Source organism: Haliaeetus leucocephalus, unplaced genomic scaffold (assembly GCF_000737465.1).
Source record: "Haliaeetus leucocephalus isolate CR32 unplaced genomic scaffold, Haliaeetus_leucocephalus-4.0 Scaffold192, whole genome shotgun sequence".
NCBI classification, from domain to species: Eukaryota; Metazoa; Chordata; class Aves; order Accipitriformes; family Accipitridae; genus Haliaeetus; species Haliaeetus leucocephalus.
Genome location: NW_010972628.1, coordinates 216,633 through 231,403, shown reverse-complemented (window position 1 = coordinate 231,403; position 14,771 = coordinate 216,633). Strand labels below are relative to the sequence as shown.

General features: G+C 41.7%; 1 protein-coding gene across 1 annotated transcript in view; it reads right to left on the bottom strand.

Annotated features, from left to right (window-relative positions):
* Nucleotides 1-14,771, bottom strand: part of SHB (Src homology 2 domain containing adaptor protein B) — a 71,949-nt gene that overhangs the window by 30,694 nt on the left and 26,484 nt on the right. Inside the window, exon 3 of the mRNA XM_010565454.1 lies at nt 1,735-1,950. Coding sequence (XP_010563756.1) covers nt 1,735-1,950 — 216 coding nt within the window. The remainder of the gene's footprint in view (nt 1-1,734; nt 1,951-14,771) is intronic.

The following is a 14,771-nucleotide window of genomic DNA, read 5'->3' as shown; positions in this document are numbered from 1 at the left end:
GTCATTTTGGTGGCTCTCTGCTGACAGCAACATTTATCAACATCCTTCTTGCATCAGAGTATTGGACACAGCATTACACATGTTGTCCAAGAAATGTGAAGTAAAGAGGAACAGTCACTTTGCTTGATCTACTGCTATGCTCTTGTTCACACAGGCCAGGACGCTGCTAGCCTTCATCAATGTTGGGGAGTACTGCTCGCCACATTTAGTCCACTTTCCCCAGGACTCCTTAAGCCCCTTCCAGCAAAGCTGTAACCCAGCAAGTCTGCCAGTCCTCAGTCCATATCTTTGCAGGGGGGTTAGTCTGCTCCAGATACAGGTCTTTGAGTTTGTCCTGGTTGGATTTTGTAAGGTTGTTGTCAGCCCATTTCTCCAGCCTGTCCAGGTCCCTCTGAATGGTGGTCCCTTTGAATGGCAGCTCTGCACACACACACCCTCCCCATTTGATATCAATCCAGACTTGATGAGATGCATTTCCCCTCCTCCTCTTCTGGATTACTGATAAAGATGCTAAACAGGAGGGGTTCCAGAACAGATTCTCTGAGGAATCACACTTGTAACCAGACTCCAGGAAGAGTATGAATCACTGAGCACTACCCTTTGAGGTCAATGACCCTGACAGGTTTTCACAAATCTAGTAGTCCACCCGTCTAACATCTAGCATTCCAAACCAGGTAACACAGCTGATGCCACAGCACAGCATGCTGAATAGATGACACCTACTGCTCTCCTTCAATTAACAGATCTAGTAGTTTCAACACAGAAAGCAAACAGGTTTGTCAAGCAGGATTTACACAGGGTAAATGCACCCTGAGTACTAATCATTGCTTTCAGGCTTCTACCATGCTCCCTCCCAGAGCCATATCTTTTTTCTTCCCTCCTCATCCCCACAATCATCACTACACACAACTCTCCTTTCCAAGCTTTCTTCCAAGCTGACTCCTAAAAAGAAAGGGGAACAAGCTCCTAGACACAGCTTTTCACTAGAACATGCCATTCAGGGGAAAATCACAGAGCACGTATGAATCTAGCACCCCACAAGAGCATTCTGGAACATGGTTGCACCAGCTGATATAGCTGCGCTTTGCTGGGCACACAGAAGCTTTACAAAAGAAAAAGCCTTGGCCTTTAGAATCACATCCTCACTGAATGAAGCCCCCCTCAGCCATTTCCACAAAACAACAGAAAGGAAAAAGAAGGAGCAGTGTAACCAACACCAAGCACAGACATTCAGAGACAGAAAACAGTTTGTATCAGATCTCTTGCAATTATAATGAAAATACTCCAAATACCAAGAAACTCATCACTGAGTAGAAGCATGTTACTGCATGCACATTACACAGCTATTTTTTGTCCTGCGCCTTTAAGAACTGCCCCACATTTAAAGACCTTGCAAAGCAACTGCCTCATCATAGAGCCACTCAACAATAAACACTATCTACATCACAACCATTGAATTGGGGGTAGGGGCAAGGAGTGGGAGAAACAGAAGTTTTACTAACACAAACCAAGTGCTGACATGGTTGACAACAGGTCAGCTGAAGCACCAAACAAGAAGTGCAACGTTCCACATTTCTGCAGCAGGTGAAGATTTGAGACTACCCACATTTGCTTTTCAGAGATTTCTCCCCACACACACATCAAAGGAGCAGAAATACTTGAATTCTCCCAAAGTCAAGTACATATGCCATGAGTGTGAGAGAGGATTTCCTGGTCCCGATCTAGGGATCCTACCTGCCAGAGCTGGGATGGTGACTTTGTTCCACTCCCATGGCTGATCATACTCATCTGCAGGCCTGTCATCATCCTGGGGCAATTTGTTTTCTCGTAAACGGTGACTCGCCACACTTTCAGAATCGGATTCCACACCACTGCCTTCTGGTTCATAGGGTGTGTCATAGAGCTGCAGGTTGTTCTGATGGGACTTCATGCCTTCCTGCTTCTGAATCTCTGTTGGCAAGAAAGAAAATTGCATCAGCATCACTACTAACCATGCCTTATCATTACAGTAAATAATTTTAGAGCATTCAACTAACATCCATGGTTTTCATGCAACCCCTAAGAATGACAGCTCTAAGTGCTAAAAGAGTTACTGGAATGACCAGGGAGCCCAAAACTGTGTTAATTTCACTTCTTTTGATTTTTTCACTTTTATTAATATTATCCTTTGAACTCTTACCGCTGATAAAGAAAACTACATTTCTATAGAATTATGCTCGTTAAATTAATTAGCTACTGGAAGAAGAAACAACCAAAGTTTTGAATTAACTTATTTTGCTAGCAGGCTGGAAGACCCCCACAAATAATTCTTATTCTCGCAAATCAGCAGTTATAACAGAATCAGGCTGCAGGAGTTTTGACTCCTGTGTAAAACCAAGAACCTGACCAGCAAGGTACAGAAACTGAGACACCTGGGAACACAAGGTTATGAGATACAAGACTGAACTTGATATTCTTCTTCCCATTTAGTGAACAAGTCTGACAAACTCACATACAGAACAGACAAAGCTCCACAGGACAAGCAGATACCTCACGGTAACCTTTCCAGCAGCCACACTAAACCTCTTAATAGTCTTAAATAATTCAACAGCATTGCTCCTAGATGCACCGTATTCCTGAGGTGAGTTTGGAGAGTTAGGGGATATATCATCAAGAAAACAGAACAGCTATAAAGCCAACAAAAAGAAACTTTGAAGACAGTACTACTTGCTTACAGAACCCAGTACGTGAGCTTCTACAGCTTTCCTTCCAGGAGGATGCAATCTTCTACAATGTATAGATGCCAATAGGTATTTCCTTCATCTCAAACTAAAGCATGCAGTAACGAGAGGTCAAACAATGTAGTTGCACTCTTAAAAAAAAAAAAAAGTTCTGATAACATAAAAAAACCTTTTTCCCTAAATCAAGCACACCTGTAAGCGTCACCAGGCAGTAATAAACTCAACACCATTTTACAGCCCCTTTGCAACATTTCTTTGGATGAAATATGATAATATGAAAAAATGTAAGAGTCCTCTTGCAACAGTTCTGTAAGGAATGTCAGACACAGAAAGATTCCCTAAAGTTAAGCACTTGCAAGAAAGTTTTTGTTTTCCTGTCTGGCGAAAGAGAATGAGCTATAGACAGTGGGCAGGTTGGGAAGTAAAGGCAGGTTCCTGCATCACAGTAGGAACACATCTTGCTTGCCTACATCCAACATGCAGAAAGAGTCTTAGCCCACAAGAGACAAAGCACCAAGTCATATAAATTCCCTGATTTTTTCAACCTCTATTGTTCTACTGGGAAAGCTGTTAAACTTTTTACATGCAAGGAGTTCACAGCACCTATGGTAACACAGGCATGAGCTTCCTTATCACTCTGACAGCAAACAGTAATTTATGCATGTCCCACTGAGAAATAGAGATTTATAATGTAACTAGATACAGACACATTAACTTATAGACTAATCAACTGCAGCACAACAAAGCTGTTTTGACTCACCAGCATGTCGGATTCCAAAGCGTACTGACCCACACATATCAGGTGCAACTGTGATAAAACAGACCCCATCTCAACTTCAGCTACAGATTTCAGGACTGCTGCAGAATTTAAAATGACAGTCCTACCAGCTCCTCAGTTGCTTTCTCTACCACCAAAGCCCTATCCTACTGAGCCAAATCTGACTATGAAGGTAACGTGGAAACAGTACTGCCACGCAAGGCCAACTTTTGAAAAGCTAGCACTGAAATTGACTTTTAAGCAAAGTACAAGGGCTATCAGGTACCCTTTGTACCTGACAAGCCTCAGAGCAGAACTCAGGTTAGATGACAGAATTCTGCTGCTGGGATTTTACACAGCACCCATCTCCATTCAACAGTACAGAGCTCAATATAGTATTTAAACTGTTCATACTGGTGGATAAAGCTTCACCCTATTTCCTTAAGCATGGGGCAAAATACTTAGCAATGCTCTTAACCCCAACAAATGGCTGTTGATAGAAGCCCTTGAATGAAAGTACAATGATTTTTCAAGGTCATTTGTGTGTGCACTTAACTTTGTTCAGATACACAGCTATTTGAAGGAAGCCCAGCAGATTCTTCATTTGTTTAACACATTAACAGGTAACCACTGTGCTGGAATAGAAGTGTACAGAGCACAGCTGTCAGCTTTAAGAATTTCTGCCCCTGTACCTCTGGATTCAGTCTACAGGTCTCCTCCAGATGGTTGCTTCACTTATGCCCTCTTCCCAGAAGTCAGCATTTAAACAGCTTCAATCCTAGTGACCTGGATTTCATTTCCTGCTAATCACATAAAAAATGCAACCTGCTATCAACTACACAACACACAAAACTATAGCCAACCTGGAGTGAATACTACTGTGATGCTATTCTCACTACATTTGCATGACTCAAATCTACTAGATAATTCCAGCTCCAAGGATCTTAGCATTGAAGTAACTTTATCTGGAAATCACAGATGTTTCTGGTATGAAGTTTTCAAGGCACGCAGACAAACTAAACATTTATCATCAGAAAGATCTGGATGTTTAATTAAAGCAAGCAGGCAAACAACAATCCCTTGCTAGAGTCCACTATTTGCATCTGGCTCTCCTGTAGAAACAAAATGCCCTGCAGGGAGAGGGAGTGTTTCAGTAGTTAGGAAACAGGCTAACCTATCTTCAACTAGGATAGTCAGAGCAGAGTTATGAGCAGCACAGCTTCTGAAATGTGGATTCAAATATTCTATATTCAAAAGCCCCAGAACAGCAGTCCGCAAAGTCTTTGGAGGATCTGCTGTAGCACACTAGCTTTCTATAGATAAGCCTAGGACAACTAGAAAAGCACCATACTAAAAAAAAAAAAAAAAGTTACCTGAGAACATAACTCAAGAACAAGGCTTGTTTGTGGACAACAGCCACTTGTATTCCTTGTATTCTCACCTGTCACTGAAAACCTGAAGTTATCAGTGGCAGTAAAAAGAAACTTCGGAAGGTGCAGGCTCACGTTGAGAGGTACTGGTGAATACATGATGCAGCTCCCCAGACATTATACTGGCAGCCTGGTTGTCTCTCGCAGGTGAAGGCCACATCAGAGCCAGGTCTGAACCCAGAAAGCCAAGTCTCATCTGGAGTTCTTCTTGCTCTCTATCAGGGAACAGGTCTTGCTGAATTGGCCCAAACCTCTGCTCTCCACATGGTCTGCTCTTGAGGCTTCCAATGGAGAGCCACTGAACTGGCATGTAATCGCATTAAAGGGCAGTGAGCTGTTTGCACCACGTGTATAGGTAGGCTACACATCAACCAATAACTTGCCAGTTTGCCAGAGGCATAAGACAGATGCTAATGCAGAGATCACCCTAACACTAGAACATTTGCTCCCATTGAAACCATCTCCTCTCCCTCTCCATAAACAAGTCAGAAATACTTAGCCAACTGCTTACATATTCCAAGTCTCACCATTAATGTTTCTTTTCACACTCATCTTGGCAAGTTAGTCTGGAAACATTTTAGAACTCATGCTGCAGAATTCTCATTGTATTAGTGCCAAGTCTATTCACCACAGAAGCTAAGTTTTACCTCCGCTCAAATTTCACTTCAGGTCACCAGAAGTCAAACTGCTTTCTGCTCTGCCTCCAGGTCCAGCTGAATACCTCCAACTGCTGGGACACAAGACAACACCAATAACATTCCAATGGGAAGGAGGGCTGTTTTGCCTTGAGACTGCAGCACCTGCCGCCCAATGCTCATGATTCCAGATTTTGCTGCAGGAAAAGATGGATATGAGAAGATCTTCCCTCATTTTCCTTTGAACAGAAGCCAAGTGACTCAGTAGTGTGCTGCTTTGCAGGAATGAACAACAGATATTTGTTCTCCTGCCTTGGTGTGAGAGCTTGGCACAACCTCTTGATGTGAAAAGCAATGTCTTGAAACAGCCTGCAACATGATGGAAATCCTACTGAAGTCCAAGTATGACTCATTACCCCAGGAAGAGGCACTTAAAGCACCTTTACATTCCAACAATCCTGATAAAGTATTAGGCCAGTCAGAGCAAGGGTAGGAGGGAAGAAGTCTGTTTATGGTAAGTATCAATAAACGAGCAACAAAACCCATTAAATTCTTCCACAGAACATATGTACTGAAATAAGACAGACAAGCAAGCGTACCCTGCTGAAGAAGACAGGAAGTATATGTTTTTCTTTGGGGGTGGTGAGGAGCAGCAAAGAGGAGGGGTAGGTGTTGGTGGAGTCGAGGGAGGCTGATTAAAAAAACAAAACACATGGGAAGAAAACCTAAATCATAGTGGATTGGAAGAACAGCAGTACTGCTTCCAAAGGACATGAAAACTGACCTTGGAGATGTATTTCTTTTATGGCAGAGGCAAAGAAACAAAAAATTAAATTTCTTCAGTTCCCTGAAGGAAGAAGTTTATTCTACAAAGCCTTCCCCCTCAAAAACTAATTTTCTGTTAAATAAGCCATGATTAAACATTGTAACTGCCATCTTAAAATTCATAATTTCTGCAGACTTTACTTCTTCAGAGGTGTTTTGATGCTGCTTAGCTGCTTAATCCTTACACACTTCTCAGAAAGAGAAAGAAGAGGAGTAAGGATTCTCTTTTCATTTAGGTGAGGGGAAAAAGAATCCAAAAAACCTCCACAAGATTCTGTACATTTACGGCTGCTTGGCCAATAGCCAACTTCATATGTTGTTACAGCCACCATTGCATCATAATACTAAATCCATGGTTTGCTTGTAGGTTTTCTTGACCTTTCTGATAAGCAGCACTGACCTTTGGGATTCAAGGATCATTGTTCCATGGGCTAAATGGAGCAATACTAGTAGCAACAATGCATAGCAGAGACTTCAGCTCAATCAAAATCTGTGATTCTTATTCCATACTCTGAAGCTTCTAAGCTGTGTAAAAGAGGATTCATTCCTTGTGGTAAGTGGGAATGGAAGCCATCTTGGAAAGAGTGCAGTGCAGGTATTTTCATGTACACCTGTGAGCACAATTGTTCTCACCAGCCCACGACACAAGCTACAGTGTCCAAAAAAATTTGTTCTAAGATTAGCACAAGCAGAATCAATTCTTCTTGAGAGGCATTCTAACACCAAAGTGGTGGCTATTTTAAACAAGCTGACACTCTCTAGTGTCAGGACGGAGAAGCTTGTAGCAAATCTGACTAATATTTCCTACTAATTTCTACAGTTAGATCAGTCTTGCTACTCATGGCTGCTACTGATGCTTACAATGCCCTTGCCAGCTCTCTTCAGGCACGCAGTCTCACCCCTTCACAGAAATCACCTTGAGAGGGCAAAGGAGCGGAAGAACCACCCATTCATAATGTAAATGCCATTCAACGCTTACACAGAAGGAAGATATTTTCTTGAATCTGTCTGCCTGTGAGAGTCTCTGCTTAATGAAAGCTTACTCAAAAGCACTGAATGACATAAGCACTGATCAAAAAGATTTTTAGTGAGTATAAATATTTATCTATATTTATACATTCAAGATGATATTGCAAGGGATATCTAGATGTGAGCAAAAGTGAGTTTATTAAAACCAAGACAAAATATGCAACTATTTCCCTGGTAGCTGGAGGTTTAAGTTCAGTGAGAATTATCCAGAGAGGAGTTATCTTCTCTGTATGTAACTAACTTCGAACGTGGCCTTACTTGGGATGGGGGAAGGAGGCAGAGAAGAAGGGAAAGTGGATAGAGACCTCCCTCCAGACGTAATTGCCCTGTGATACATAGTGGGGAAGAAGTTGCCTACAGGAACAACATATATGGCAGACTGAGACAGCAGATTCATGTAGCCAGAAGAGTTGCGATACATGATTTAACAAAGCCAGATGAGATGTTCTTTTAGCCAGATGAGATGTGCTCTTATCTCCTTTTAGCCACATGCTAGCATTCCCCATAGAGAGTACAAGACAAGGAGAAGTACTGCTGCTGAAAAACTCCTAGAATAGATATATTCCATAGGCATAGTGGCTACATGGCTAAAAGCAACAGAGAAATGTGAATTGCATGTTATTTCTAAAGAAACATCTAGCCTGAGAATGATTGTGTCACTATGATTAAAAAACAAAACAAAATGAGACCTCAAAACATAGCCTGAAGTTCCCCTGATGACTAATGCCCATTAATTTATCTTCAGTCATTTTTCAGAAAAATGCCATGAAAACAAAGACATGTCAAAGCTTTGGAAGTGGTATCTGCTGCATCTACAAGAGATCTTTCCCTCTGACCAGGATTCCAGCAAGAACAGGCACTATCAGTACTCTTGTTTTGTCCTTTGGCAGGACTTAAAAGCTGCACAGCATCTGCATACTAAACTATCTGTTTTTTTCTGTTCACTGCAAGGAACAGCCACAGTGATTACTTGCCGCAGGATCATTTGCAATTTTGCAAATGGCAAGTTTCAAGAAACAGTGATCAGCCACAGTGATTATTTGCAATTTTGCCCACTCTGACTTGCTTTCCCAAGGGTAGTGTTGTCCTAGTTGCAATCTTTCTGTTTTGTCACTCAAGTTGAGCTACTGGCACAACCTAGGAACTCTGATCAGTACCTAAGCACCCAAAGAAGATGAATCACCCCCTGTCAGATGTAAAAGCCTTCAGATATGACTCCAAATGTTAGGACTGGAGATAAAGTAAACTCAAAGTCCAGCGCAGACCTGCACATTCATACAGCAAGGATCATTTATGTAGACATGAAAGATGGTCTACATTTTGCTGTTCATCTCTGGAGACAGAATGGTTTAATTCAGAATTCTACTTCAAGATGAGTAGACCAAAAGAGCTGCTCAGTTGTCATCACATCCAGCCATAGATTTTTGTTTTTCACAATCCAAGGTCTTGCATGCAGTAAAAGACAGCTGACTTGCTAGCACAGAAAAAGTGACAGCAACATGAACATTGAAATTACTGGGAAATGTTTCAACTCATCCCCTCAGCCCTATGATCCCTTTACTCATCCAGCCAGCTCAGTAAGTGATTGATGAAAGAAGCAACTGGTACGTAGCACTTGAAAGACCTCAAATACTCTTACACTGAGCTGTCCAGCAGCTAATATTCAGTACCTTGCATTTGTTTGGAGATTTCCCTGTAGTTATGCTACTCAGGCAAATCCTCACTAGATGCGGATTCTTAGCTGAAAGCCCACTTACAGAGTAATCTGTTAGTAATGAAGTGGTTTTTTTCTCCTTGGACAACATTTTATATAATAGTACAGAATGTGAAGCAGTATTTGAATGTATGCAGCTATTGATAAAATGCTCTAAAGTATACAGTCTATCATGTCATCACTCAAGAGCATTGGTGCTTACACAGATATCTAAAAGGACCAAATAAATCTGGTTAGCATTCAGCATAGCATCATCAAGAACAGATCCTACTGTTAAGGAAAGCAAACCACAGTCATGCAAACACCATAAATCAGTTTTCTTCTTGCAATAGAAATGTCACAAATCATGAAGAGTAACATCTGGTATTTTCCACTTTGGTCAAGTCAGAAAATGTCATATTATAAAAATACATTCCAGTCATGATCTTGATGAATACAACTGAGACAACACTTTCTGGTAATTCTTCCAGTTATACTCTTATTTTCTAATGCGTCTCTAAACCACTAACCAATGTGTATGCGAACATTTTCAGTGCACAAAACTACACCCAAAGAGACAATTGCAGAAAGCTGGATTTTTTGCTGGGTGTTTTGTTGTTTGTTTTTAAAGAAAGATACAAAAAGATCCTTAAAAACAGTGATTAGGAAAGGCTGTCTGTTGATATGCTCTATATTCTACCATGATGCCAAGTTTTCTCAGTGATGGTGCATCTCACAACCAAAGGAAAGGTCAATAATAAGTGCTACTCAGCTTAACGTACAAAAGTAACGGTATATCTGAAAGACAACACAGTTTTTCCCTTGTCTCCCTCTTACCTTTCTGTTTCAATTGAGACAGCACCACAGACATCTTCCAGCCCACCTCAGGCTGCATTACAGCCATAACAGCTGCTGCAGGACTTGCTTAGAAAAAGTTCAAGGCGGCTCAGGTATGCCATCACACTTTTTTGCCTTGCAGCCCATCCCAGCCAAGTGCCACTCTTTGACAGGCCATACGACAGCTACAACAGCACAAGAGCCACAAGACCCACCGCTTTTTCACATAGCTTTTCTAATTACCCACTCTACAGAAAATGAATGCAGAATTCAAAGCAAGCCCATAGTTCCTCCAGACAAGCCTCATTTCCCCCCAGTTTGCCTGGTTTGTTCTTAATTGCTAGTCTGACCTACAACAGCATCACTTTTGCACACCTACATCCTGCTTCATAAAACGAAGCTGGATGCAAACTCTCCCACTCCAAGCCACCAACACATGAAACTGAACAAGGCAGAACCAAGAGGAAGCTCAGGTGAAGACTGAATATTTCCATTGTCTTTTTGCACATATTGATATTGCTCAAGAAATTCAGTCACAGTAGCACAACACAGTCCAACACCAAGCAGAAACACACTACAGGCTTCCAAGATCTTTGCTTGGGTACAGATGGCTGAAAGAAATGCGCATATCAGCACACCAACACACACCAAAACCAGACAAGGCTTACCTGACCTCATCCAGAAAGGGCAGGCTGTTCCCAAAGACAGACAATAGCCTCTAATAATTGTAGCAACCAGAATGGTAATGAACAGCTGAGTTTGCATAGGTATTTGAGCTCCTCCAAAAGAGAACTTTCAAGTAGAGTTCTTCATAGCCAGAAACCAGAGAAGGAGAGAAGCTGTATGTTTTTGCCACCCTACATAGAACACACAGAGCACAAGAGAAGTTGTGTTTCTGACTACTTCCCTCTGAAATGTTAAGCTTATTTTATGGCACTGCTGTGAAGCCACATTAAAATGTTGGTAAACTGATGTGGCAAGATGCTCAGTCTCTGTGGCAAGCAGGCACAGAACTGGCTGAATCTTCAACCCTCATTTACTTTTAAGGATAAGAAAAATATCCTCTGGTTTGGGTTACAAAACCCACCTTAGGGTCACAGTTCTCTTTCATATTTCTTAGGAGATGGCTGCTAGAGTTCTAAAATGACAGATCCTCTTGGACCACAGAGACCTCAGTGCTCCTCAAACTGCTGGCAGTAGCATCCCTGTCTCAATGGGACAGGCAATTCACATCCAATATTAAAAGGACCATTGTCCTTAAGAAAAGCAGCCCAAAAACTTGAAACTTGTCTGGTTGTGAGGGGGATGGGGTAGAGGGAAGATCTGTGGTAATCAGCAGGCTAAAACACACACAGAAGAGAAGCAGCATTTTAAGAAACTTAAATATAATTCCTTATGCCAAAGGCAATGCTGCGTTCAAACCACACATAGGCACCAAAGAATAAGCAGCATCATATGTTACAGACGTTGCTTTTATTAGGAAAGTAGATAGGTTTTGTCTACGTAACCCTCTTGATCAAAGTGGCTTGAAACTACTGCTTCTTTATCAACATGATGCAAGGAGTCTTCCAAACTGCAAGCAAAGGTTTTATAGCATTTTGAGCTCAATGGTTTCTCTTTCCCAACCATCCAAGCATCCATTCCTTCACTTCACTTTTTGTGGAAGAACAGGCCAGATTCATCAGACACTGAGCAAGTAAATTGCATGAATGAAGTTAAGTTCCTTCCACATGCACCCTGTTCTAGTCTGTTATGACCTACATTTCTAAAGTTCTGGACACCTTATTCCCATTATTTTGGGTGTAAATTGTGTCATAATAAAAAAGTTGCAAGAAACTGAAAAAACTGTCAATTTATATTCAGGCTTGTGATTCAAGTTTCACCATTTAGTCCATTTCCAGCCTACAACAAGTCATAAGAGCAAGATAAGGGTGTTAAAACGGGGGCAGGGTGGGGGGTGGAACGACATTTAAATCTTAGCTTAAACCCATTCAGGACAATATCTTTGCATGCTGAAACTAAGGAACAAAATTCTGTGCATGCAACTGATGCATTGAGTGGCAAGACACAGGGCCTCTCTCTTTCTAACTCCTATTCCAGAACAGGGTAGGGGGATGGTTACTCCTTCAGGAAAAGGCCAATTTTACAGTTACCAGGCTGTACAGAGTAGAGAAGAAGAGCTAGTTTTTTATTTTCATGCATTTGTAAGCTGGTATGTACTATCGAGAGCAGCAAGCACCACTGTAATATTAAATATTAGAGAAAATGCCTTAAATTATTTTAGGGAAGGAAACAGATTTAAACATAGAGGAATGTTATTCATTTTACACATCGCTGGTTTCCACCCTCAGTTATGCATCCAGTTATAGCAACCACAACACACCACAGTCTCTCCCAACATAAGGAATAAGATTGTATACATTCTGCCCTTATCTCCTCACACTCCCTGATGGGGTGTGAAGTGCTCCGTGAAGACAGGAAGAGAGTACTGATCATCGTGGGAACTGAACATGGATCTAAAGTGATACAGTTTCACAGCACAAGTGAGATCTATTGCTTTGCTCAGAGAGAAGCTAAGGACATGTGTTGAAGCAGATCCAGCATTATTTCAAACATGCTTCAATTCATGCACATCAGACCTAATGCAAAGGAAGATGTCCTCTTCTGTAATTGTCCCTAGACAACTTCTTCCCTTTAAATCATTGCTGAATGAAGTCTCTGTCAAAATTTCTAATGAAGTAAGAAATAACTTGAAATAGATGCTGAAGCCCAGGAGGTTTCTAACTAACATTACTTCTAGGATATTTTAAAGAACAGGCACAGCTGTTCAGAACATATGTCCTCACTTCTACTGGGCTGCAGGGAATTCTGCACTACAATCAGGCTAGCAGCAGGTGAGGACCAGGCTCTATAAACACACACAGTAACACTGTATGCACTGTGGAGCACTGTGCTCCAAATGATGGGTATGCTCAGGACACATCAAACATCCCCTTCTTTGTCAGCTCTAGGAAGAGTTCCCCATGATTTCCAGTGCAGCCCTTTAGAAAACTCCCAACATGTAAACAAAGCCATCTTGTTACTAGTCACAAGCTTACTTCTTTGTGCTATTGAACTTCTTCAAATCTCACTCAGTGGCTCTCCACATTGCAAATGATGAGTTGAGAGCACATACACTTCAAATTTCAGGAATGAAGAGTTACCTTGCACTTTTTCCCACACTTTTTTAAAGGAAAAAAATCTTAAAACTTGTTCTGCTAGAATGACCAGCGTGTAGTCTTATTCACACCATCTGGCAACAGGGCAATGAATGTAAGAGTTCTAGTGAGGAAATTACAATACCATATGAGATGGATTGATGATGCATAAATTCTCATTTTGGACTGATTTTTAGTTATGGCTAGCCTAGTGTTAGATACTCAGAATCTAGAACTGGAACACACACCAATGTAGGAACAAGAAAAGAAGCTTAAAGTCTTTTGAAAACTATGCCAGCTCTTGACCTTAGTGGCCAAACACAATTCCTCTTCTGTGTTGGCTACAGCTGTTTGTCATGTTCAAATACAAGCAGATAGCAAATCTTAAACAGAGACACTACAGTGCTTAAAGTTCAGGTTGGCTTGCTAGGCTCAGTGACCTTCAATGGGCCAGAAATGTTCTCTCTAAACATCCCATGCTGTACGTACTAAACTATGCGGCCTAATATTTATCAAAGTAATTATCATTGCTTTTTACATTATTTGCAGTGGTAACTCAGAGCCAACAAGCAACATGCCAGAGGCCATCTGGTAAAGGATTTTACCAGAACTGACTCACCACCAATGTGCTGTAGTGGCTATTCAGATGAAGTTACATGTCTGAACAAAAAAACGGCCTCTCCACTTACAAGCGAAACTGACGTCCAAGACCTTTTGAAGTAGGTACAGGTTCATGGGAATACTGTTTTCTCCACACTCCCAGCATTTCTGTGATAGCTTGCAGCAAAATAGAGCTACTGCTCCCAGCATGTCCACGGGGAGCTCCCAGTTAAGGCAGGTGCACTGCTTTTGCTAGGCTGCCTGTCATGTATTGGAGATTCCACTGTGATTCAGGCACAGACTCTTACCACAGTCCCTAGAAGGAAGCAGGGAAGCGCATGAAGGCATTTGCTCTTCTAGCATTGCCTGCACCTAGAGACAAAGCTCAGCTTTCTGCATCCACAGGGAGGGAGGCATAGCACAAAATCCCTAGGCATGAGCTAGTTAAACTTGCTCACTCCTATTCTACTGCATAGCCAGGATGATGTATATAGAGGCAGAACAATAAATACACAGAAAAAGAAGAAAGGAAGGAGGACGCTACTGTTGTGAGCCTACGAACAAAGCTGTGAATTTTCATTTGGAATTCTCTCTAATATCCCCCTTGTTTAACCTCAGAAAAGTTCCTGTTGACAGAATCCTCACATTTGTTAAGGCCCCTCTGGATGGAGGCTCTATCCTTCCTCATCAAGCACTTCCCCTAGTTTATGTTCACCTTTGCTGATAGTGCAGATATGTCATCACCCAGGTTGATGAACCCATTGAACAACACAGGCAAGACAACAGGTATTTCTGTGTGATTTAAATGCTCTAAAGTATGCCTAGAAACAATTTCCACCTCTTCAGGTCCAGCACACAGGTCCTTCTCCTGTACCAGTCACCCACCCCTGCAGCAGGTACACGAGCTCATCTGTTCAGTCTGCCCTACACGGACCAGGTTGTATGGGAAAGGACATGTTCTTCTCAGATTTAACTACATCTGGGAGACTTGAATTCAGCTTTCCATTTATGGCCAGAAGCCCTTTTGCGACTTACTTAGATCTTCCAG